Here is a 22,632-nt window from a genome sequence, read left to right on the forward strand (position 1 = left end):
TTCTCTTTCTTATTGACTGAAGTGACACTTTGAATCTGTTTTTAAGATTTATTCTTTCACATATCTGTCCCACCATTCTTTTGCCAATATGAAATAGATTATATTATAGTTATTTATATTATACTTCCATATTTGTTAGAGTTAGTTCTTCCTCATATCTCTGCTTTATAGTTATTTCCATATATGTTTTTTCTAAGAAAGCTTTGTTATCATTTATCAATTAAAAAACATTCTGCCATATCAGTTGGATCTATAAATTAGGGAGATGGCTACCAGCCTTAGCAAGGCCACTCATTAGATTATTGCTTTTTAAAAAATTTCTCTTTCTGGGGGTGCCTGGGTAGCTCAGTCTATTAAGCATCTGACTTTGGCTCAGGTCATGATCTCGCGGTTAGTGGGTTCGAGCCCCGCATTGGGCTCTGTGCTGACAGCTAGCTCAGAGCCTGGAGCCTGTCTTCAGATTCTGTGTCTCCCTCTCTCTCTGACCCTCCCCTGTTCATGCTCGCTCGCTCTCTCTCTCTCTCTCTCTCAAATAAATAAAAACAGTAAAAATAAAAATAAAAAAAGACTTTGTGAGTTTTTATTTTCCTTCACTGATATTTTCTGAGGCAAATTATTTATAGGTGAAAAAAGAATTGTTTTAAAATAAATCTTCTGGGGCGCCTGGGTGGCTCAGTTGGTTAAGCATCCAACTTTGGCTCAGGTCATGATCTCATAGTCCATGGGTTTGAGCCCCATGTCGGGCTCTGTGCTGACAGCTCAGAGCCTGGAGCCTGCTCAGATTCTGGGTGTCCCTCTCTCTGCGCCCCACCCCCACTCACCTCTGCTCTATGTCTCAAAAATAAAATAAAGACATTAAAAAAAACATTAAAAAATAAAATAAATCCTCTGTGGGGCACCCGAGAGGATCAGTCAGTTAAGTGCCTGACTCTTGATTTCAGCCCAGGTCATGATCCTCACGGTGTGAGTTCAAGCCCCATGTGGGGCTCTGCGCTGACAGTGGGCAGCTGCTTAGGATTCTCTCGGTCTCCCTCTTTCTCTGCCTGTCAGCCATTCACTCTCTGTGTGTCTCTCAAAAATAAACTTAAAAGATTTTTTTGATAAATGTTTATGACTTGGATGGGGACGTTTATCTTTTTCCTTCTGTAGTATATTAGAATTAATAGCCTTACACCCGCCCCTCAATATTCCCTGTGCTTTATAGGTAGTTTCTGTATATGTGATCCCCTTTTATCCATTTATTTAGCAAGTCTGAGTGCCTCTTATTTATGTGCAGACATAATTCTAGGTGTTCAGACACCCCAGGAATGAAAACCATCCATCTGTTTGTTTTCTCATTACAATTCTGAAATAAATAGGTTTATTTCTGTCATTTTTTTTTACATGAAACTGAAACTCCCAATTCCCCAGGATTAGACATATATATATATTTTCACATATATATATTTTCATATATATATATACATCAGCTTAGCTAAGACAACTTGTAGGGTGTTATAACCATCTTTGAAGCACACCATTGGTTAATTATATATGTAAAAAAGATTAAACTGATTGACCATATTTATTCCAAAAGTTGTAGAAAATTTATTAATTCATTTCTGCCAACAAATGAAATGTTTGGTGTGTATCTGAGTCTTTGATCATATAATTTTCCTTCTTCCTTTTTTTTTCTAAATGTTTATTTTTGAGAGAGTGGAAGTGGGAGAGGTCAGAGAAAGGGAGACAGGATCTGAAGCCGGCTCTGTGCTGACAACTCAAAAACCACAAGATCGTGACCTGAGTCGAAGTTAGATGCTCAACCGTCTGAGCCAGGTGCCCCTATAATTTTCCTTCTTAAAAAACCTCCAGTATCTGTCTGCCATCCTGAAAAACCTGGAATCTTTATTGTAACCTGTACAATCTGGTCCCTGTCCCCCTCCACTTTCCTCTATTGCTGCTCTTTCTTTACATAGTGGGGACACACACACACACACACACACATACCCCTACCTACCTACCTACTTTGTCTCTTGCTTTTCTTCCTTTAATTCTTTCAGTTTGCCTGTTTCATAGTTTGCCTTTTCTGCTACTCCTTGCCCGTATACTGTTCTTTAGCTCTATATGTGTATTATGCCATTGGCTAATCCATCAATTTCACTATTATTGCCTTGGTGGATGCCTTCCTCCACCTAATGAATGCTTCCCCCTCTTTGTCTTCTCTGTGTCCCCCATCTTGTCTTTTTGTATTTATTTTTGTTTTGAGAGAGACAGAGGCAGCAAGAGAGAGAGAGAAAGAGAGAAAATCCCAAGCAGGCTCTGCACTGTCAGCACAGAGGCCAATGTGGGGCTCGAACTTATAAAACCATGAAATTATGACTTAAGCCAAAACTGTGAGTCAGATGCTTAACCCACTAAGCCCCCCAGGCACCCCATTGTCTTTTTGTTTTTAATTTCCTTCCCTTCCTTTGATATTAGTGAATATTTTTCTTTCATTTTATTAACTTTCTTCACTTTTTATTTCAACCTATAGTTTCATTTTTTCTTAACTCAGTAATATTTGGTTTTCAAAACCTTTTCCTTACTTTGTCAGCCTTCAGTATCAAAGGAAAGGCTCTTCTAAACAGCATAAGTGTTAATATAGTGAAGTTCAGCCACATCTCCCTCTAATGAGTTTCCCATTTTCATTTTAATTATTGTTTTGGTTCTTTAGAGGATAGATACTCTGTATATATTTTTGTGGCATATATTACCTCCAGTAGATGTTTTGATATTTTTAATAATACCATTATCTTGATTTATAGTAAACTGACTTCTCTCAATGAAGAATATACCAAAAATAAAACTGAGTATGAGGAAGCCCAGGATGCAATTGTTAAAGAAATAGTCAATATTTCTTCAGGTAAGTTGAACAGACCCATACATTAACTATTCTGAATATAACCTGGTTTTTAGTAATAGAAACATCCGGATGTTTGACATGGAAAAAGCCTAAATGTCCATCACCTGATGAGTGGATCAAGAAGATGTGGTATATATACACAACGGAGTACTACATGGCAATGAGAAAGAATGAAATATGGCCATTTGTAGGAAAGTGGATGGACCTCGAGGGTGTCATGCTAAGCGAAATAAGTCAGGCAGAGAAGGACAGATACCATATGTTTGCACTCATAGGTCTAACAGGAAAACAGGAGAAACCTAATGGAGGACCAGGGGGAGGGGAAGAGGGAAAGAGAGTTGGGGGGAGAGAGGGACGCAAAACTTGAGAGACTATTGAATACTGAAAACAAACTGAGGGTTGAAGGGAAAGGGGAAGGGGGGAAAAGAGGTGGTGGTGATGGAGGAGGGCACTTGTGGGGAAGAGCACTGGGTGTTATATGGAAACCAATTTGACAATAAACTATTAAAAAAAATCAGGATGTTTGAAAAGTGGTTTTTTTAAAAAGCTGTTAAACATTATGACTATTCATTATGTTAAGCTACCTTTAAGTACTTTATAGGTATTGTGGTGGGACAAATAACAGGAAGTTACTCTCGTAAGTAGAAAGATAAGTTAATGCAGGCTAAGGAGTGGAATGGGAACAGCCTGAAAAACAGACATGCATAAAATCACAAATTTATTGTTTTGTTTGTTTTGTTTTTGAAGCACAAATTTATTGTAACAAGGAAAATAAACAATGAGGGCCACAAGGTGCTCGTAATGTGAGGTTTTCTGTGGGTTCATACTCTAAGTTTTGGGAATATATGTCACTGAGAAACAAATAGAAATTATACATGAGGCAAGAAGCCTTATTTTGGGTTTTGTGTGCCATTTTGCAGATTTTCAGAGTTTGTTCTCGAGGGTACTGTTAGAGAAGATCGCATGACGTGACACTATGGTGTTGCCGTTAGCACAGAATGAACGTATGGTTAGCACAGGGTGGGGCTGGTGTGTTAAACTGGAAGGCCTATTATCACGGACACCTTTATTGTGTCTTTCAAGAAGATACGAAAGAACTGCTTCAAGCAAGTTATCAAAGTTGGCATCATCAGTAATGAGACATATGACATCATATATATGCTCTCTGATGTGATGTAGAGGGAGGAACACGGTACTGCTCATGTGATTTTCTTGACAGAAATGTCAAGATTATCAACGAGAAGGGAAAAGCTTAGGTAAATTTAGATTTGTGAGACATTATTTTTAAGGCCTTTATTCTTTATTTTTTTTAAATGTTTTATTTATTTTTGATACAGAGAGAGACAGGCATGAGAGGGGGAGGGGCAGAGAGAGAAGGAGACACAGAACCGGAAGCAGGCTCCAGGCTCTGAGCTAGCTGTCAGCACAGAGCCTGACACAGGGCTCGAACCCACGAACGTGAGATCTGACCTGAGCAGAAGCCGGAGGCTTAACCGACTGAGCCACCCAGGCGCCCCAAGGCCTTTATTCTTTAAAAATGTCTGTGTTATGGAAGCAAAAAAGGAATGGTCAGGATCTGTTCTAGGTTAAAGAGACTTGAAGAGACATGGCAAGCAAATGCAGTAGACAATTCTTGATTGGATCCAGGACTAGGAGTTGGAGGTAGGGAATAGCTATCAAGGACACTTGGGATAAATTGGCAAAGTTTAACAGGAAATAATATGGCATTGGTGTCCTGTTTCTTGGGTGTGTATTGTGAGTAAGCAGGAGGATGTCCTTGTTTCTAAGATATTCATGCTGCATTATTTAGGAGCAAAGAGTCATTTAAAAACGATGTGCTTATATAATTCTGTAAATTATTTTACTATTATGAATTTTCATAGTAAATCAGAAATATAAAACTTACAGGGTTCTATTATACTTTATACATTGGTGTTGAGGTGAATAAGATTAGTAAAGATTACATTTTTACTTGGTGGTATCAGATAACCTGTGGCATGACAGTCTCTTAGTTGAATTATGTTCCTCAGTCTAGATTGCATTTTTAAGGGCCCTATAAATACTATATATTCGAACTTCCTCAAAAAAAATTTTACTAATTTCTATTCATCTAGCACCTACTAGGTTAAAGCTGCTAGCTTTAAACATTTAAATGGAAAGGTTTTTTTATTTAGAATTACCTTGAATTTAAATGAAACCTTTTCTTGTCTAATATATGCATTATTTTTATTTTAAAATGTAAGGGATCATTTTTGTAGTTTTATATCTTGGCTATTAAACCAGAAAAGGTAATGCTGTTAAGAGCCAGATGATGTGAGATACCAAGTATAGACTTAAATAAGAGGCTTTGGTTTTCCTTTTTTAAAGTAATTACATTAAGTACTCCATTAATATTTAAGTAATTTCACAGGTTCTTGTTCCTACACGATAGAGTAGTGTGAACTGTTTCTTTTTTTAAAAGGATTACATGTTAGGTAAGACATGAATAAATTTGAAAGTGATGAAACAGTAAGATAATTATTTGTATTCGACCATTCATAAGTTAATTTTTATTTTTAAAACATTTTATCACTTTCATGGGGAATAAGGAATCAAAGATCAATCATATATTCTGCCATTTGGTTACATTCATAACCGTTTTTCTAAAACTATTTTCTTGAATGTCCTTTGAAGCTTTTGACACACTGGTGCCCATGTGATAATTCTACTTAATGTGTGTGTATATGTTACACCAACCCCTTCAAGCTATTAAAATTTAGAATCTAGTCTGTAAATTTTGACCACTTTTATTGCTTAAACATGCATTGCCTGGCATGTGTCAGAGACTTTTTAGTGTACATAAAAGCTTTTAAGTGTTAGTGTTCTTGGCAGAGTAGAATCTCATTGAAAGTATTTTTAAGTGACAGGATCTAAACTATGCTAAATTTCAGCTGCGTGTGGTACTGATGGGGGAAAAAACCCAAAGTAACAGTTGTATGGTCAAGTTTGTACATGCACAGGCCTTAATGGTCATATTATTATATCTTAAACCTAGTATTTGTATGTTTCTTAAGATAAGCAGCTGTTTGCTTTTTAATTTTAATGGATTTTGGTAAGGGCGGGCATCACACTCTTTCTGTTTTTGAAATCTGTTCATAGTAGGGGAAGATGTAGTAAGACATTTTAACCTCGTGAGGTTTTAGGTGTTCCTTTCAAGTTTAGGTATGGCAAACTTCTGTTAATATCTTAAGTATATAAACTAGAAAATGGATTTTAAATTCCCAAATAGGGAAGTTAAACTTCTTCCTATAGCTGTTTATACATATTTTTTTTCCAGTATTCCTATGCACATTTCCTATTTTTAAACAGGTTATGTAGAGCCAATGCAGACACTCAACGATGTGTTAGCTCAGCTCGATGCTGTTGTCAGCTTTGCTCATGTGTCAAATGGAGCACCTGTTCCATATGTACGACCGGTCATTTTGGAGAAAGGACAAGGAAGAATTACATTGAAAGCATCCAGACATGCTTGTGTTGAAGTTCAAGATGAAGTTGCATTTATTCCTAATGATGTTCACTTTGAAAAAGATAAACAGATGTTCCACATCATTACTGGTAAAGAAATGTAATTTATGGGGTTTTGGGCGGGGGTGGTAATGTTTTCCTTTTTTTATTTTGGAGTGGAAATATTTAAAACTGATGAGCAAATTCTAGTCCTTGACCTTAGGAAAAGAACATGTTATTCATACTAGTCAGTAATATGTTCACATTTGAGTTAGAGGGAAGATTTCGAAGGAGGGGGGAGGCCCTTGAGAGCCTGTCATCTCTATATGAAACTTCTGCTCCAGGGGGTTTATTAGTGCATTTAAAAATGAATTATCTGGGGTGCCCAGGTGTCTCAGTCATTAAAGTGTCTGACTCTTGATCTCACAGTTAGGAGGTCAAGCCCCACATTAGGCTCCATGAAGCCTATTTAAAAAAGAAAAAAAGAAGAAGAAAAGAAAATCCCTTCACCCTCAAAAATTACCTTTTAGCTAGATTTTTCAATAGTGAGGTCATTGAAGGTCAAGTAGAGTGGATTGCTGGAATGATCTCAGCTTAAGGTACTTTTAAAGACATGAGACTATATTCACATGAAATTTGAAAAAAGCTTGCTTATAGGCTAATGTAGCATGTCTCAAACTAAAGTGTTTTTAGGTTTTAACCAGATTCTAGGAAGTTAAAATGGAGGGTGGGTGGGAGTCTTTAGACAGATGTATTGGGGGAATAGTCAGTGATTATATTCTAGTTCCCCAAACAATTTTCAGGTTGTTCATATATAACCTAACCAAAACAAAGACATTGTACTTTTGCAGAAAACAGGGTTATGTCTTATGGCTTCAGTGTGGAGTTTAAGTGATTTGAAGGATTTGACCATACTTACCCATTCACTAGTAGCCTCATTTATCAATGAGTTACACTGTTCAGTTAATTAATCATTTAGGTGTGTACTACTTTTCTGAATGACATAAAATTATGTAGGCGGCTCTGTGAGCTGTGGGAAAATTACGGTTTTTCTAGGCAAATTACAGGTAAGGTATATTTTTCATGGGTCCTCTTGGTGAAGGGTGCAGGGTAGGTTTGCCTGAAGAGAAAATACCATTACTTAGGCATTTGGTGGTTCTGCTGCTTATATGCCATATCATATGATGTGGCAATTGAGGACTAAAAATTTATTAGTAGCAGAAATAAACTTAATGATCTCGCTTTTTGATGTGATTTATTTTATAGGCCCTAATATGGGAGGCAAATCAACATATATTCGCCAAACAGGGGTGATCGTCCTCATGGCCCAAATTGGGTGTTTTGTGCCATGTGAGTCAGCAGAAGTGTCCATTGTGGACTGCATCTTAGCCCGAGTAGGGGCCGGCGACAGCCAGTTGAAAGGAGTCTCCACATTCATGGCCGAAATGCTAGAAACGGCTTCTATTCTCAGGTGATGGAATTGCCCAGTCCCCTCAAAATGAAAATGAATATCCCTGTCCTGTGAGAAGTGCATCTGCAGATTCATCTATAAAACATCTGCGAACCTTTACCTAGTTTAATAGTTTTCTTCTGAACTTTATATACTTTATATTGTCTTTAAAGGGTGATTGCTAATAGTTGGGGAAAGCTTCTTTGATTCTTAAATTTGTCTTCTTACGGTTTCTGGTGGTTCACCTTACAACCTCCGCCACTCCCATGCTTTTGCTTGTACTATTCACACTTCCATAGAACATTTACCGATGTCCTTTTGTCTTAAAAGGCCTTAGTGACAGACATTCTACTTCTCTGATGTCTTTCCTTGTCACTAAGCCTCAAGTCATGGATACTTCTTCTGTGAACTCTTCAACATGCATGTAATTTTATTAGGTTTTTTTATTTTAGAGATTACTAAAGTCTCTTTCACTTTTAGGTGCTTCTTTAAAGGTAGGGAAGCTGTGCCTTCTGTTTCTTAGTATCTTCTAAAATACATCACATATAGTAGATCCCTAGTAAATTAGTATTGATGATTAGAGAGGTGGTACAAATATTTGGTACAGTAATTAGTCAACAAGCTAATATTCATAATTTAAACATTAAAGAAATAAGCAAAAGATGTTAGTGGCAATTCACAGAAAAATAAATGGTCAGTCAGCACATGAGGAACTGTTGCATTCTCTAATTGAGAAAAAAAATTCCCCTTCTTACATTTGGTGACAAACGAGAAAAGAAGGAATGCTAATGTCTGACTGGTAGGGCTGCAGCAGACATAGGAATTTACATGATCACCAGCTGTGTATGCGCACAGGCGTCCACATGCTGACAGCTTTGTCCCATCTTCTCTGGTATTAATCTCTAATTTTGGCTGATTTGATTGGCCAGAAATGAATGATAGCTTATTTATTTGGAAATTCTTTGATTACTGATAGTGAGATTGGTAAAAAAAGATTATTCACTGTTTGTTTTCTTTCCCATCAGTTGTTTATTTATGGCCATGCTCATTTTCCTAAGTTTCAGTGCTTTTTATTGACTTAAAATTTTTATATATTAAGATAATTAATTTGTTATGTTAGTGGCACATCTTTCCTATTTTATTGCCTTAATTTTGTTTTTTTGCATTACTGTGTATTATATAATGGGGAGTTTTCATTTAATGTACGTCTTTCAGGTCTGCAACCAAAGATTCTTTAATAATCATAGATGAACTGGGAAGAGGAACCTCTACCTATGATGGATTTGGATTAGCATGGGCTATATCAGAGTACATTGCAACAAAAATTGGTGCTTTTTGCATGTTTGCAACACATTTTCATGAACTTACTGCTTTGGCCAATCAGATACCAACTGTTAATAATCTACATGTCACAGCACTAACTACTGAAGAGACCTTAACAATGCTATATCAGGTGAAAAAAGGTGAGTGTATACTGCTGGTGTACTATAAATTCGTGTGACAGTGAGAAATTTACTACCTTTGATATCGGTAATTGCCTTATTCTAAATTAGTATGAATTGTTGATATTTGTACAGAACTCATTTACCTTTTAATTTATAATCTGGGTACGGGGATATGGTACATTTCTGTGTCTCATAGTAGGGACCATTCATTATAACACAGTTGCAGAAAGAATAACTCTTCAACAGTATCACAGAGGCTTTTGTAACTATCTCTACCATGGCAGCATGATTTCTCGTCAGATTACCTACTGGCTAATAACAATAACAAACTTTTTTACAAACTGTTTATTGTAATTACTTAATTGTATTTTTTGAAGTTTATTCATTTTGAGAGACGGGGGAGGGGGAGGAACAGAGAGGGAGGAGAATCCCAAGCAGGCTCTGCACTGTCAGCGCAGAGCCCGATATGGGGCTCAGTCTCACCAACTGTGAGATCGTGACCTGAGCTGAGATTAAACATTAGATGCTTAATCAGCTGAGCCACCCAGGCACCCATAAAGGGTGTATTACATTGACAGGTTCATTTAAAGGTAGGGTTTCCACAAATTCTGAAATTGTTAGTAGTTCTCACATAGAGAATGACATATCTGTTAGCATTTCATCACTTCAGAAAAGTTTGCCATTTGTGGGTCTGCAGCGAACGAGTTTGCAGAGTTGATGAGATTAACATGCTGTGAAGTTTTTGTTGCCTAAACATTTCACCAATCATTGGGATAGTTTTTTCAGATGGCTTTCTGATTTTCCATGAACCCATTGTCCTGCATCAGTGGATTGCACATAAGTGAGATACTATTTTGGGTTCTTTTATTCTTTGTTTCTTATGCTTCAGTGGGAATCCTTTTGAGTTACTATTGATATAAAATAAAGATACTTTTAGTTGGACCTGGAATTTAGCATGAAGTTGAGGTTTTGTTTTGTGTTTTGTGTGATAAAGAAATGGGTTCAGAATTTTAAAAGATCAGATGATGTGAGATGATATGAATAAATTCATCCGTCACTGTGGATGTTTGTCAGACATTGCTTCTGTTTTATTTTTGTTTGTTTCTCTTAGTTATGCAAATAATCCAGCCCCAGAATGCAAGGGATACATAACTAGGCCAGAAAAATTTTATTGTTGATACATAGTTGAGGCAAAAATGGAAGCTCCATGATAATTTTCTGCAAACATCACTAGTATTAAATGTCTGGAGTCAGTTTATTTTCTGCAAATGGGGATGAAGATAAGCTACCTAGTCTACAAATTTACTAGTGATTTGGGTCAGAAATTCTATTGTCATGTGTTTGCACTAGTTTAGAATCAGAATAAGATTATGTAGAAATGGTAAGTAACTTTTCTAAGACCACTATTGTAAATATTTGTATCTGTCCAATTTTCTGAAGTCACTATCTTTAGAAAATGATGAAGGGCAGATCTAGAGGACCCCCTAGAGGGTAATAAGTCTGTGTATTTTGAATTAAATGCTCTTAATTAGTGACACACATTTATCTTGGTTTTTTTTTTCTTACTACTTTATTTAGTTCCTCCCTTATGAAATGAGAAGACCTCAGGAATAATTGAATTGATTAATTTTTCTTCGTAATCTGATATTTGCCTAGAACCCTTGAGGATTCTCTATCAACTTTTTTTTCTGATGTTTTTCCTGTTGTATTTGTCAAGGATAGAGTACGACACTTTGTGGCAAGTCCTAATTACTTTCCATTAAGACCTAATTAAAATTCCTTCATCTGAGTTACTCTGAAACATTTGGCTAATATATCTGCAATACAAAACTAATTATAAGCTTCCTAATTATAAGGTGAGATGGATAAGATCTACTTACATAAATTGCTATCTCTTTCTACCCTGTTCCTCACGACCCCCAAATTTCATATAGGTGTCTGTGACCAAAGTTTCGGGATTCATGTTGCAGAGCTTGCAAATTTCCCTAGGCATGTAATAGAGTGTGCTAAACAAAAAGCCTTGGAACTAGAGGAGTTTCAGAATATTGGAAAATCACAGGACTGTGGTGAAATGGAACCAGCAGCAAAGAGGTGCTATCTGGAAAGAGAGGTTTGTCAGATTTTTTTTTGTAATTACTTAATCCTATATTATATCTGTCAGGTCACCAAGATGAGTTATTTCTTCCATATGTGATTCTGATATTTACTTGTAGACCATTCCTTGCTGGCTTTTACTTAGCTTTCTTTGCGTGGCCAAGACTTCATCTCTGTTATTTTTATTTCTACACTATGTACATGACCAAAAGAGAGCATTTCAAAATACCAGATTTAAAACCCAGGAAAATAGGAATATTAGTCTAGATGTGTGTTTGTTTTGGAGAGAGAGAGAGAGAGTGCATGTGCAATCATGAGCTGGAGAGGGGCAGAGGGAGAGAGAGAGCCTTAAGCAGGCCCTAGCCCAGTGTGTAGCCAGCCCAACATGGGTGGGATCTCAGGACCATGAGATCATAACCTGAGCAGAAATCAAGAGTCAGATGCTTAACAAGTCTCACATGCACCTTTTAAAAGTTGGTTTGGTTTGGTTCAGTTCGGTTCGGTTCAGTGTGTGTGTGTGTGTGTGTGTTATTTGCTTGAACTTATCAACCCTGAGATTAAGACCTGAGCTGAGATCAAGAGTTGGAGGCTTAACCAACTGAGCCACCCCTAGTCTAGATTTAAAGTAAGTAATTAAAAGGAATTGAAGATGTCCAAGCACTTATTTGATTACTTCATAAACAAATTGATCAAATCCAGTTATTTGCATATTTACTCAGTGCTTAGTTAAGATGATAACAAAGAAATAGAGCGGACACCCAGGACTCCAAGATGGCGTCACTGTACCAGTGAAGAAGAAGCTCATGGATGTGAAGCTAGGAGAGCTGCCGGGCTGGAAACTGATGCGGGATTTCATCCCTAAAGGCATTGCTGGTGCATTTCAAAGAGGTTACTACCAGTACTACAATAAGTATGTCAGTGTGAAGAAAGGGAGCGTCCCTGGGATTTCTGTGGTGCTGGCAGCTTATGTGCTCTTCAACTACTGTCAGTGTTACAAGGAACTCAAACATGAGCGGCTACGCAAGTACCACTGAAGAGGGCCCAGTGTGGAGGCACATTCGGCATTCCTGACCGTGACCTTTGAATCCTTTCATAGCCTGATACAGAATTAACCTCTAATAAAAGATGACTGATACTCAAAAACAAACAAACAAACCAAAGAAATAAACATAGTTCCTGCCTTCTGATTACTTAGAATCTAGTTGGGGAGATAAGAATAATGAATATGTCATAGGGTTTCTGGCCTGCTCAGTTGGTAGAGAATGTGAGTCTTGATTTCAGCGTTGTAAGTTCAGACCCTGTGTTTGGTGTAGAGATTATCTAAAAATAAAATCTTAGGGCCACCCAGGTGGCTCAGTCAGTTTAGCATCCGGCTTCAGCTCAGGTCATGATCTCACGGTTTGTGGGGTTGAGCCCCACATTGGGCTCTGTGCTGACAGCTAGAGCCTGGAGCCTGCTTCAGATTCTGTGTCTCCCTCTCTCTCTGCCCCTCCCCCACTCACGTTCTGTCTCTCAAATATAAACACGAAAAAAGAATTTTTTAATCTTAAAAAAGAATAACAAATATGTCATAGAGAATATAAAGTGGTATATGACACATGTTTACTCTGGAAAGCTCTTTGTGGGCAGAATGTTTCAGTTTGCATGGGAGAAGTTCATCTTAAGTTAGTCCTTATCTCTAAGCGATGGGTGAAATTTAGATATTCGCACAGAAAGGTACAAGCATACAACCATTGAATTTTTTAGAAGTTAAGGGATCATTCTCTGCAGTAATAAAAATAAAAGAATCTTAATTCAGTTCTGGGTCCTGGCAACATTTACTGTAGTTATACATTGTGAACTTCTTGTCATGTTTTTAGCTTTCACCAGTGAATTTTTGATGTTGTTCTTTATTGAATGATAGATAATTATTACAGTAATAGATGATTGTTTATGACTTTTAAGCTGAAAAGGTATAGATTCATCCATTGTAACTATACTGGCAGGAGAAACGTATTTTATCTTGTTACTAGTTTTAAGTTTGGAAGGTTGCTGTGAAATGTTCTTGATATCACCACTGCAGCTAGTGGTCATCTGGGGTTAAGTAGGCTCCTTTATGTAATTCTTGGCTTCCAATTAGAACAGAAACCATGTACTTTTGGTAATATTAATTACACTGTATTTTGAAAAAAAAAATTAATGAAGATGCTCAGTCTAGATTTTATCTTTATTTGAAAAAGTGCACTTGTTATTTAATAGAGAAATATTTCTTCTTTTCTTACCATTTGAATATCTGCCTTTCGACCTTTAAGGTACTTATCACCAACTAGCTCCCCGTATGAAAAGTAGACTTTTTAGTTCTGCTTCATGTGTGATGATAAACATTTACATAGTGCTTACCCTTTGCCAGACATTGTTCTAAGCACTTCTAAGCACGCATATGCACTCTCTAGTTCTCCCAACAGCCCTGTGGAGGTTGGTAATATTATCATCCCATTTTATGGATGAGAAATGTGGGTTAAGGGATTTGCCTACAAATGACATGGCAAGTAACAGCCATGATTTTTAGAATGGCAATAACTGGCCAGTAAAAGAATATTAATTTCAAAATTCTTTGTATGAGTTCTGAATTTCATTGACTGTTTATGCTTTACAGTATTTATAAACCTTGAGTTCTTTTTCTCCCAGAAGACTTTATATATCATTTACAAAAGGTGAGGGATTTGAAACTATTAAAATATTCAGCCCTTTTATTAGCAGCTGAAAAGATATTTATAAATATCTTTTAATAACTTGCAATGAAGAAATATGGCCAACTCAGGCCTTTATATAAATTCTAAATAATGCACACTTGTAAAGAATATTCTTTGAATATTGGGTGGTGTGTTTAGATTGAAATTTAAAGAAATAGTTCATTACAATTTAATGTGACTTTTTAAAAATGACATTTTAAAGACTAATGGAGTATTCCTATGTCTTTCAGCAAGGTGAAAAAATCATTCAAGAATTTTTATCCAAGGTGAAGCAAGTGCCTTTTACTGAAATGTCAGAAGAAAACATCACAAAAAAGTTAAAACAGCTGAAAGCTGAGGTAATAGCAAAGAATAATAGTTTTGTAAATGAAATCATTTCACGAATCAAAGTTACTACATGAGGAAATCCCATAAAAGAAATGAAGATAATATTGATAAGCTATTACCTGTATGCTTTTGCATTGTTTTTATATTAACCCTTTTTTCATAGTGTTGGCAATTTGATGCCCATGGGATATCACCTTAATAAAATATTTAGTGATACTTGGAGTACATTTTCAAAGCTCTTTATTTTGAAGAATGGGAGCTGTAACTGAGGAATACTTAAGGGGACATGGGCAGTAGTGATCAGCGTGTGGAATTTTATAAATAAAATCATGTAGTTTGTGGAATTTGATATGTGTTACATTTCTTTGTAATAAGACTTTTAAAAAAATATTTATTTATTATTTAGAGAGAGAGAGTGTGTGTGGGAGGGTCAGAGAGAGAGACCCAAGCAGGCTCCACACTGGCAGCGCAGAGTCCAACATGGGGCTCGAACTCACAAACTGTGAGACCATGACCTGAGCCAAGATCAAGAGTTGGATGTTTAACCAACAGAGCCACCCCGGCACCACTGTGATAGGACTTCTATATGTGTTTATTCCCAAATGGTATGGAAGGAACAAGTAGCACCCAAAGTCTTTCTGAAATAAAGGATCTTAAAACTAGAAGGAACCATAGAAATTATTTCCATTGATTCCCAGACTATCTACTTGTTAGCAGGAGCCAGGGTATTAGCTGAGGAATTTATTATGAACCCAGAGTCCCAGTGTGGTCTTCTGCCATTCTCCCATGCCTGTCTGTGGGGAGACTTAGAAATCTGGAGTTTAATAAAACCTTTTAGATTGGGAACCCTGATTTAGTGTACTTCTCTTATTTTACAGGAAAGAGATGGAGTGGTTAAGAGTTAGTGGCTGGCTCTGCTGAATATGGACGGCAGGGCAGGGTGGGGACCATCTTTTAATAAATAGTGATGGGATGATGGGGTATCCATATAAAGAACCAAATGAAATTGGATCCCTATTCCATATATAAAAATAAACTTCAGTGAATTTTTTATCTAAATGTACAAGCAAAACTGCAGAACTTTTAGTGTTTAGTTTTGTAGTTCTATAGCAAATAATACAGGGAATTATATTTTCATGATGTTGGCTTTGGGAAAGATTCCTTTAGTCACAACACCACCCACTCAGCTATATTGAAACTAAGCACTTCTTTTCATTAAAAGTCATCATAAAGTGAAAAGACTTAGATCCAGGATGGGAGAATATGTTGGTACTACATAAGACATCAAAAGATTTATTACCAGAATATATAAAGCACTACTATATTTTAAAGTCTATAAAGTCCTAAGAACATGAGCACTTAAGAGTCTTATTACAGGTTCAGTCATGTGGGAGCTGTCACTCTTGCAGATCGGGCCTTTAGGCTGGTGGCCTGCGGGGAAGAAAGATGGCGGCAGCGATGGTGGCCGGTGGGGCCCCTGGGCTGCCGGGTCCACTGGCATAAGAACTGAAGGAGGCATTGGTGGATACGCCCACCTGGATCCTATCCCTGATGCAGAAGGTACAGATTAAGTTGCTCGAAGTGACAGGGATAGCATAAGCACTGTCACCTGCAAAGGGAGTTCCTCAAGGACTCAGACACTTCACATATTGGGCACTGAGCCACACTCAGACGAAGGCTGGTGGTGGAGTTTTCTTTTCTCCTTTCAGCTATGGTTTTTGTGGTGCTTACCAACCCCCATGAGAAAATAGGGGCTTCTCCAGAACTCAGAACTACCTCCATTCCCAACCAAGTTCTATTCACAGTTCTCCCTGGTAGTAGTTTCCATGACTATCAAAGCACTGCCTAGTCTCCTGCCTCTCTAGTAGATGCTTAAGAGAGTACCATGTTTCTTAACTTACCCTTTGTTCTCCTTTTTCTCCTTTGGATCTTAACCTGCTAAGCCAGGTTTTGGATAGGTAGTTTTTTTTGGCTAGTGGGGTGAAAGAGAAAGGAGAGCAAGGATAATGAGAGGAGTAAAGGGCTAAAACACCAGAGAATGAGTTAGGGAAGGAAGGCAAAATTTTCTTAGAAAGGAAGTCAGAAGATACCATTTTGGGCTGGGTAATGGTATACTCAAGAATCTATAGTCAGGGTGAAAACCCAGATTGACAGAAAGCGTCTGCCTTCACCTAAAAAAATCTTAATATATCTTATAACAAAAAGATAATCCAGTTAAAAGCCAAAGAATCTGAAGAGATAGTTTACCAACTAGGATCTGCACATGGCCAATAAGCACATGAAAAGATGCCGGATATCATCAGGAAAATGCAAGTCAAAGCCACAATGAGCTACCACTTCACACCCATTAGGATAGCTAAAATCAAAAGTCCTACAACACATTGATGAGGAAGTAGAATTCTCACACACTGAGAAATGTAAATGGTGCAGTCCCTTTGGAAAACAGTCTGGCGTTTTCTCAGTTATCCTATGACTCAGCATTTCCATCTCTAGGTATATATCCAATAGAAATAAACATGTCCACACAAAAACTTGTACACAAAAGTTTATCATCAGGGATTGTTCATAATAGCCCAAAAGTAGAAGCACCCCAATTGGCCAAGGCCAATTGATGAATTAACATACAAAATGTATCTATACAGTGGATGAATTAATGAACATACAAAATGTATCTATACAGTGGAATATTATCTGATCATAAAAGGAATGAAAGAGTGATACATGCTACAACTTGGATGATGCTTGGGTAGTCTAGAATACCATGGAAAGAGGAGTTAGCAGTTACGCATGGCTGGTGTGCAGAAAATGAGTAGCTAGAGAGGTAATATGAAAGCTAAAGGGTATAGTTTCCTTTTGAGGTGAAAATGTTCTAAAATTGGTGATGTTTGTACCTACCTGAATATACCAAAAAGCCACTGAATCGTATACTGCAAATGGGTGCATTGTATGCTTTGTGAATTTTATCTCCATAAAACTTGGTTTAAAAAAAATTTTCAGGCATTTTACCCAAGAGAAATCTGAATGGTCCATACATGAAAGAGTCTTCAGTCACTATTGAGAAAAATAAAAACTGTATTCCCCCTTCCTCCCTACCAGATTCACAGTCATTTGAAGTGTGAGTGCCAAGTGTTGGTGAGGATGTGGGACAACACTGTCAGTGGGAATAATTCTCTAGTACAGCTGAGACTATGCATATGACCCGGCAGTTCTCTTCCTAGGTTCATACACTAGAAATGTTTGTGCATGTACTGTGATGAGTGTACAAGAATGTTGGTGATAGACCCTAACTGGAAACAACCCAGCTATGGAAATGAGCTATAGTTCTACAAAATAACCCAGATGGAATCTTAACAGTAAGCAAAAACAAATGGGAGATAAGGAATAATAGTTTTTTTCCCATTCACATGAAGTTGAAGGATAGGTAAAACACTGTTGTGGTGGTGCATTCATGGAGGCTGAGAACATTGACTGTGTAAGTGGGGAGAGTAGTGGTCTCTGGAGACCCGGTGCCAATGGGGAGGCAGCTCCTCTAGGCCTTCCGGAGTCCTGCAACGTTCTGTCTTCTGACCTGGTTGGGGGTTGTGCAGACGCTTTGTCGTTCTGGTTAGACTGCCGTTATGTTTGGCGTGAGAACAAATGAAAATTTAAGGCCAATGGGCAAATGCTCTTTTTTATCATCGATAGTTTACAATGAGTTATATTGGGTTTTTTTTTCCCCCCTGGATACCAAAAGCTTGGAAAGAAGGTGAACTTACAGAGGAAAAATTTACACGTGTAAATTTTTATTGGTGACAAAATCATTTAGTCACTTCCAAGTGGAAGACTTTTATATAATTCAAAAGCAATTTAAGATTCCAGTGAAATATTTCATCCCGTAGTTAGCCCTGAAAATGTTTTTATGTTGCTACACGGAAGCATGCATAAAATGGAAATCTGCCCATGGTTTTAGTTGTTAGCCCTGCAGGAAATGGCGGGGAGGGGGGGTGTTGATGCTACGAAAACGGAGTCTATTGAGCTCTGATAAATCAGGCTGCTTTCATTTCTCTAAAAGAGACTTAGTGTTTAGTTGTAAGATGTCTTTGAAAATGAAAAACATGTAATAGAGCCCTTTAAGGTATTTCAGACCTCAGCCATGCTTATTACACGAATATGCTAATGAAGTAACCAGGCCTTCTATTAGAGTCCCCTTCCTTTTGGAATGGTGGATGTAAAGCAAAAGAGAGTTGCATTAAAAAATTTTAATTGTAATGTGGTTTGATTTTTCCTTATTCAGACATGAACTTGGATAATACCAGAGTAAAGTCAAATATATATTTTCTAAGATTTAGAACCCAGCCATACTGTTACCATGAAATCTGTTGGCCACATAACCACATTTCTGAGAAAATCCATGATTTTTGCATTTTTTAAAAGTTAGCACTAAGAATCCATCCAAGATGCAATTGTTTTTGTAATTAATTTGATTTCTTTCCCTAAAATACTGTTTTGAGGATAAAAATTGTAACAGAACAGAAGAAAGATGTTTTAGGATAGATATATTTAAAGAATAACTTTTTCTCCATAAAATCTCAATGTTCCACATTACTAAGCACATCCTGTTAGACTCCTTAAGTATTAAATGCATCTTCTATCCTTGGTCTTTCTGCATTTAGCTTTTTTGGGAAGTATGTTTTTACCCATGGCATATGGTATGAGCTGCTGATTCAGTATTGAGTGGCTCTTTAAGCTCGTTAGCTACATTCTGTTGATCAAAATGGTGTGCTGAACAGTCAGAAGAAAAACCAGTTCCTGATCTGAAATAAATTAAACACCGTTAATCAGCTTATGAAGAAGAAGAAATGAGTAAAAGAAAATTTTTGTAAGGAAATGTATCATTGCCTTCCTAGGCGCAGTGTGTTTGGGTTCAGGGGATAGGGTGTGGCTGGGGATGGGGATGAAAATGCCCAGAATGGTACATAGTGTTTTAGGCTAAAACTGGAAGTGGAGCCCAAATTAAAATAATAGTTTTCTGCCTGATATTCTCCCCACTCCAGTTTTCCTTGACAGAGCTAGTGCTTTCTCTTAATTCTGCTTCAGAATTTACCCATTTTGCCTTCTGATGCCTGTGACAATTCTGCTGCTTGGATGTCACAGAGAAAGTCGTCCCTTGTAGAAAACCTCTCCTTGCTGGTAGTGATGCCTCCCTTTCTCTGAAGAGGGAAATGGGGAGCCCTCGCCTTGCCTTTGACACAACAGCTTCCCCGCATCCCTGGAAGCAGTGTTTTATGGTGTCAGACAACATTCAGAACATGGTCCAAATTCAATGTATGTTAGCGTATTTTTGCTTTGGCTTGTGGTTTGTCCAACAGAAGTGCCCACACACATCTTTCATCCAGCTATGTGGGAAATTCAGCAGTGGCATGAACAGTATGCGATGTTGGGCAGCCTTCACTGGACCATCCTGATCTTATTTCTGGGTGGGTAGAAGACCTGCTGTTGCCATTGGTTCACCTCAAAGAGGTAAAGAGAAATTATAAACTCCTTTAAATGGTTACATATGGAAGTAAGGAAAATTCTGTCAGCAGATGATTCATTAGTTCTGAGGAAAGAACAATGGCAATGAATTTCTTGGTGTTCAGAACCAACCAGTATATATAACTATAGCAATTAACCTGTATTATCACACTATTGTGTTTATTGCCTAGAATTTTGGCAACATAAAATCTAGCAGTTAGATTTTACAAATAGTCTTGAATGGAGTGGCTTAAAACCAAATAGTTAAATCTAAGACGGTGCTCAGCCACTAATTTGAAAATTTAATATGTACCGTCTAACCAGCAAGATGTATTTTATCCATCCTCTCTTCACATAGTGATCAGGACTTCCTCTTTAGTACCAATTTTCATGGGATATTTTATCGTTAAACATTGTGTGGCTCAGCCAAATCAATCATGAAAATTACACTGCACATTGGATCCTTAATATTACAACATGGATGAACAATTTGGCCACATTAAATACTTGGTGAGCACCTGAAAAGGACAAGGTACTGTGCTGGGTTCCTCCCAAAGCTCTGAAAGGTAGACTTTTCCATCTGTGCTTCACAGATGACATCTAGGCTCGGAGATACGGTGACTTGCCTGGGTCACACAGCCAGTAAGTGGCAGAGCTGGGATTGGCACCCCAGAAACGTGTCTCCAAAATCTCTACTTTTTTCTCTTCCATTTAGAGCCTTAAGATATAGTTAGGAATCTGAAAGGCACACATGTGATAAATTTAATCTTTCTAAATATTATTTAGTGTCAAAATGAGTGGTGTAGGCAATGGAACAGGAGTGAAAGAAAATAGAGGGGAGGTGTGGTACAGATGTTCGTTATTTCTAATTCTGTTGTGGAAGCTGGCATTCCCGTGAAAGGCTTCTCTCTGGGCTTCTGCAGGCACAGCGAGAGGTGTCCGGGCACCGAGGCCCCACTGCCCACCTGGTTTCTGGCTACTACAAGGTGGCTCTTGGGGGCTTCTTAACCCGAAGGACACCGACCAAGCAGCTAAGAAGCTACATTCTTTCAGAAGTTTATCAATCCCGAAATACATCTAATCAAGTGATTGTACTGTGGACAAAAGACGATGTTTAAGTGAAACGAGATGATTGGCCAGAAGCTTACAAAATGGGAGGATGAAAAGAAAGGTCCGCGGTGTTTCTGGCATGACCCTGAAGCTGGTCCCCTCAGATATTCTGATCACTTGACTTGGAGGTCATGTATGTTCCTTCTTGAACCTGGAATGTTTTATCCCGCCTGTGGGGAATAACCCTGGAGGTTCTCTCAACCGCTGTGCTCTAAATAGGTTCCTAGTGAGTAAACTGATGACTAAGCCTGCACAGGCCAGGACACGCAGCTGAGTTAAAGTGAGTGGCAATGTGGTATATCCGGAAGGGTGTTTGGGTTGCTTAGTCCCTGCTTCGCCACTTAGCTGCCTCTCCTTGGATTTTTCTCCCCATCTTCTGTAATTTAAAGGGGTTGGATTCTTGAAGGGCCAGGCAGGTGCGGGGTATGGAGGGTAGGGGGTAAGGGTGAACGCCCAACCTGAAAGCATTCAAAAGCTTAGAAACATTGCTGGCCAAGAGAATGTGTATGTAGGTCTGACTTTGTCCAAGGACCACTAGTTGGGAGGATACACTGAGCATATCCTCTAGGGTAGTCTAATATTTGCTGATGATATGATTTTTGCAGACCTGCTAAAGAAGGACTCAAGCCTCTATTGCAACTTGTTTGTGCCAACCTCCAAATAGCTGCCCTGAGGTGGTCCTTGTCCTCATCCCTCTCCCCAAGCACCATGCCTCCAATCTGGCTGGCCATGCTCTCATCTGCAGCAACACTCTTGGCTGCTTTATTTTCTATGATTAGCTGTGATCTTAACATCCAAGTATGTCGAGGAGAAATGTTCATTGATAATGCTTTTCTCTGAAACTCTTCTGGAGGCCCCTTCACTAGAATTGGACGTGAAGAAAAAAGACCCAGTAAATTCCAAGCAGATAGAATGGTTACCTGCGAAAGGAAAGGCTAGGTGGTTGGATCAAAACAGCACTTCCAAGCCTCCTTGAGCTTAAGTCCAGGTTTTGGGGAGAGTGGGGGTGAGGAGACAAAGCAGGCTGTAACCTTTGGAATTGGCTCTGACCTTTAATTAAACTTCATGATTGAGAAATAGTAGCTTGAGGTGTGTGTCAGTGGCTCAGTCGGTCAAGCGTCTGACCCAGGTCATGATCTCACAGTTCATGAGTTTGAGCCCCACGTCGGCCTCTGTGTTGACAGCAAGGAGCCCACTTTGGATTCTATGTCTGTCTCTCTCTCTCTCTCTCAAAAATAAATAAAAATATTAAAAGAAAAAAATAGTAGCTTGAAGCAAATCTAGACTCCAGCCAGCTAGGCGACATGAATCCCTGGAAGGGTGGACCTGCTTAGTTTGAGTATAGTGGAAGAGTATGGGGTTTAATTAATAATAGTTACAAAGAAAAGAAGAAAGGCAGCTTGGATTATTAACTCCAGAGACATCAAGACTCAATTTTTTAAAAGTAAATATGATGGAATACTGCCCACTTCAACTATGAATTTTGCTCACCTATAATAAACACCAAGTAATATAAGAAAAATAGTAAAAATAATAAACCCATATATTTTAAGAGAGTAAATCTGCCACTCTTTCTGCAAGATAATGTCTAAAGTTGCAAAATTGAGAAGTAGCAGT

General features: G+C 38.1%; 1 protein-coding gene and 1 pseudogene across 1 annotated transcript in view; both read left to right on the plus strand.

The window, feature by feature from the left end:
• The window catches only part of MSH2 (mutS homolog 2), an 88,868-nt gene extending 74,109 nt beyond the window's left edge, over window positions 1–14,759 (plus strand). The window contains exons 11-16 of the mRNA XM_029937314.1: window positions 2,784–2,881; window positions 6,230–6,475; window positions 7,631–7,835; window positions 9,030–9,277; window positions 11,194–11,369; window positions 14,316–14,759. Coding sequence (XP_029793174.1) covers window positions 2,784–2,881; window positions 6,230–6,475; window positions 7,631–7,835; window positions 9,030–9,277; window positions 11,194–11,369; window positions 14,316–14,486 — 1,144 coding nt within the window. The 3' untranslated portion in view covers window positions 14,487–14,759. The remainder of the gene's footprint in view (window positions 1–2,783; window positions 2,882–6,229; window positions 6,476–7,630; window positions 7,836–9,029; window positions 9,278–11,193; window positions 11,370–14,315) is intronic.
• LOC115290382 lies at window positions 11,739–12,474 on the plus strand (annotated as a pseudogene).
• Window positions 14,760–22,632: the final 7,873 nt, after the last annotated feature.

Source organism: Suricata suricatta, chromosome 4 (assembly GCF_006229205.1).
Source record: "Suricata suricatta isolate VVHF042 chromosome 4, meerkat_22Aug2017_6uvM2_HiC, whole genome shotgun sequence".
Taxonomy (NCBI): domain Eukaryota; kingdom Metazoa; phylum Chordata; class Mammalia; order Carnivora; family Herpestidae; genus Suricata; species Suricata suricatta.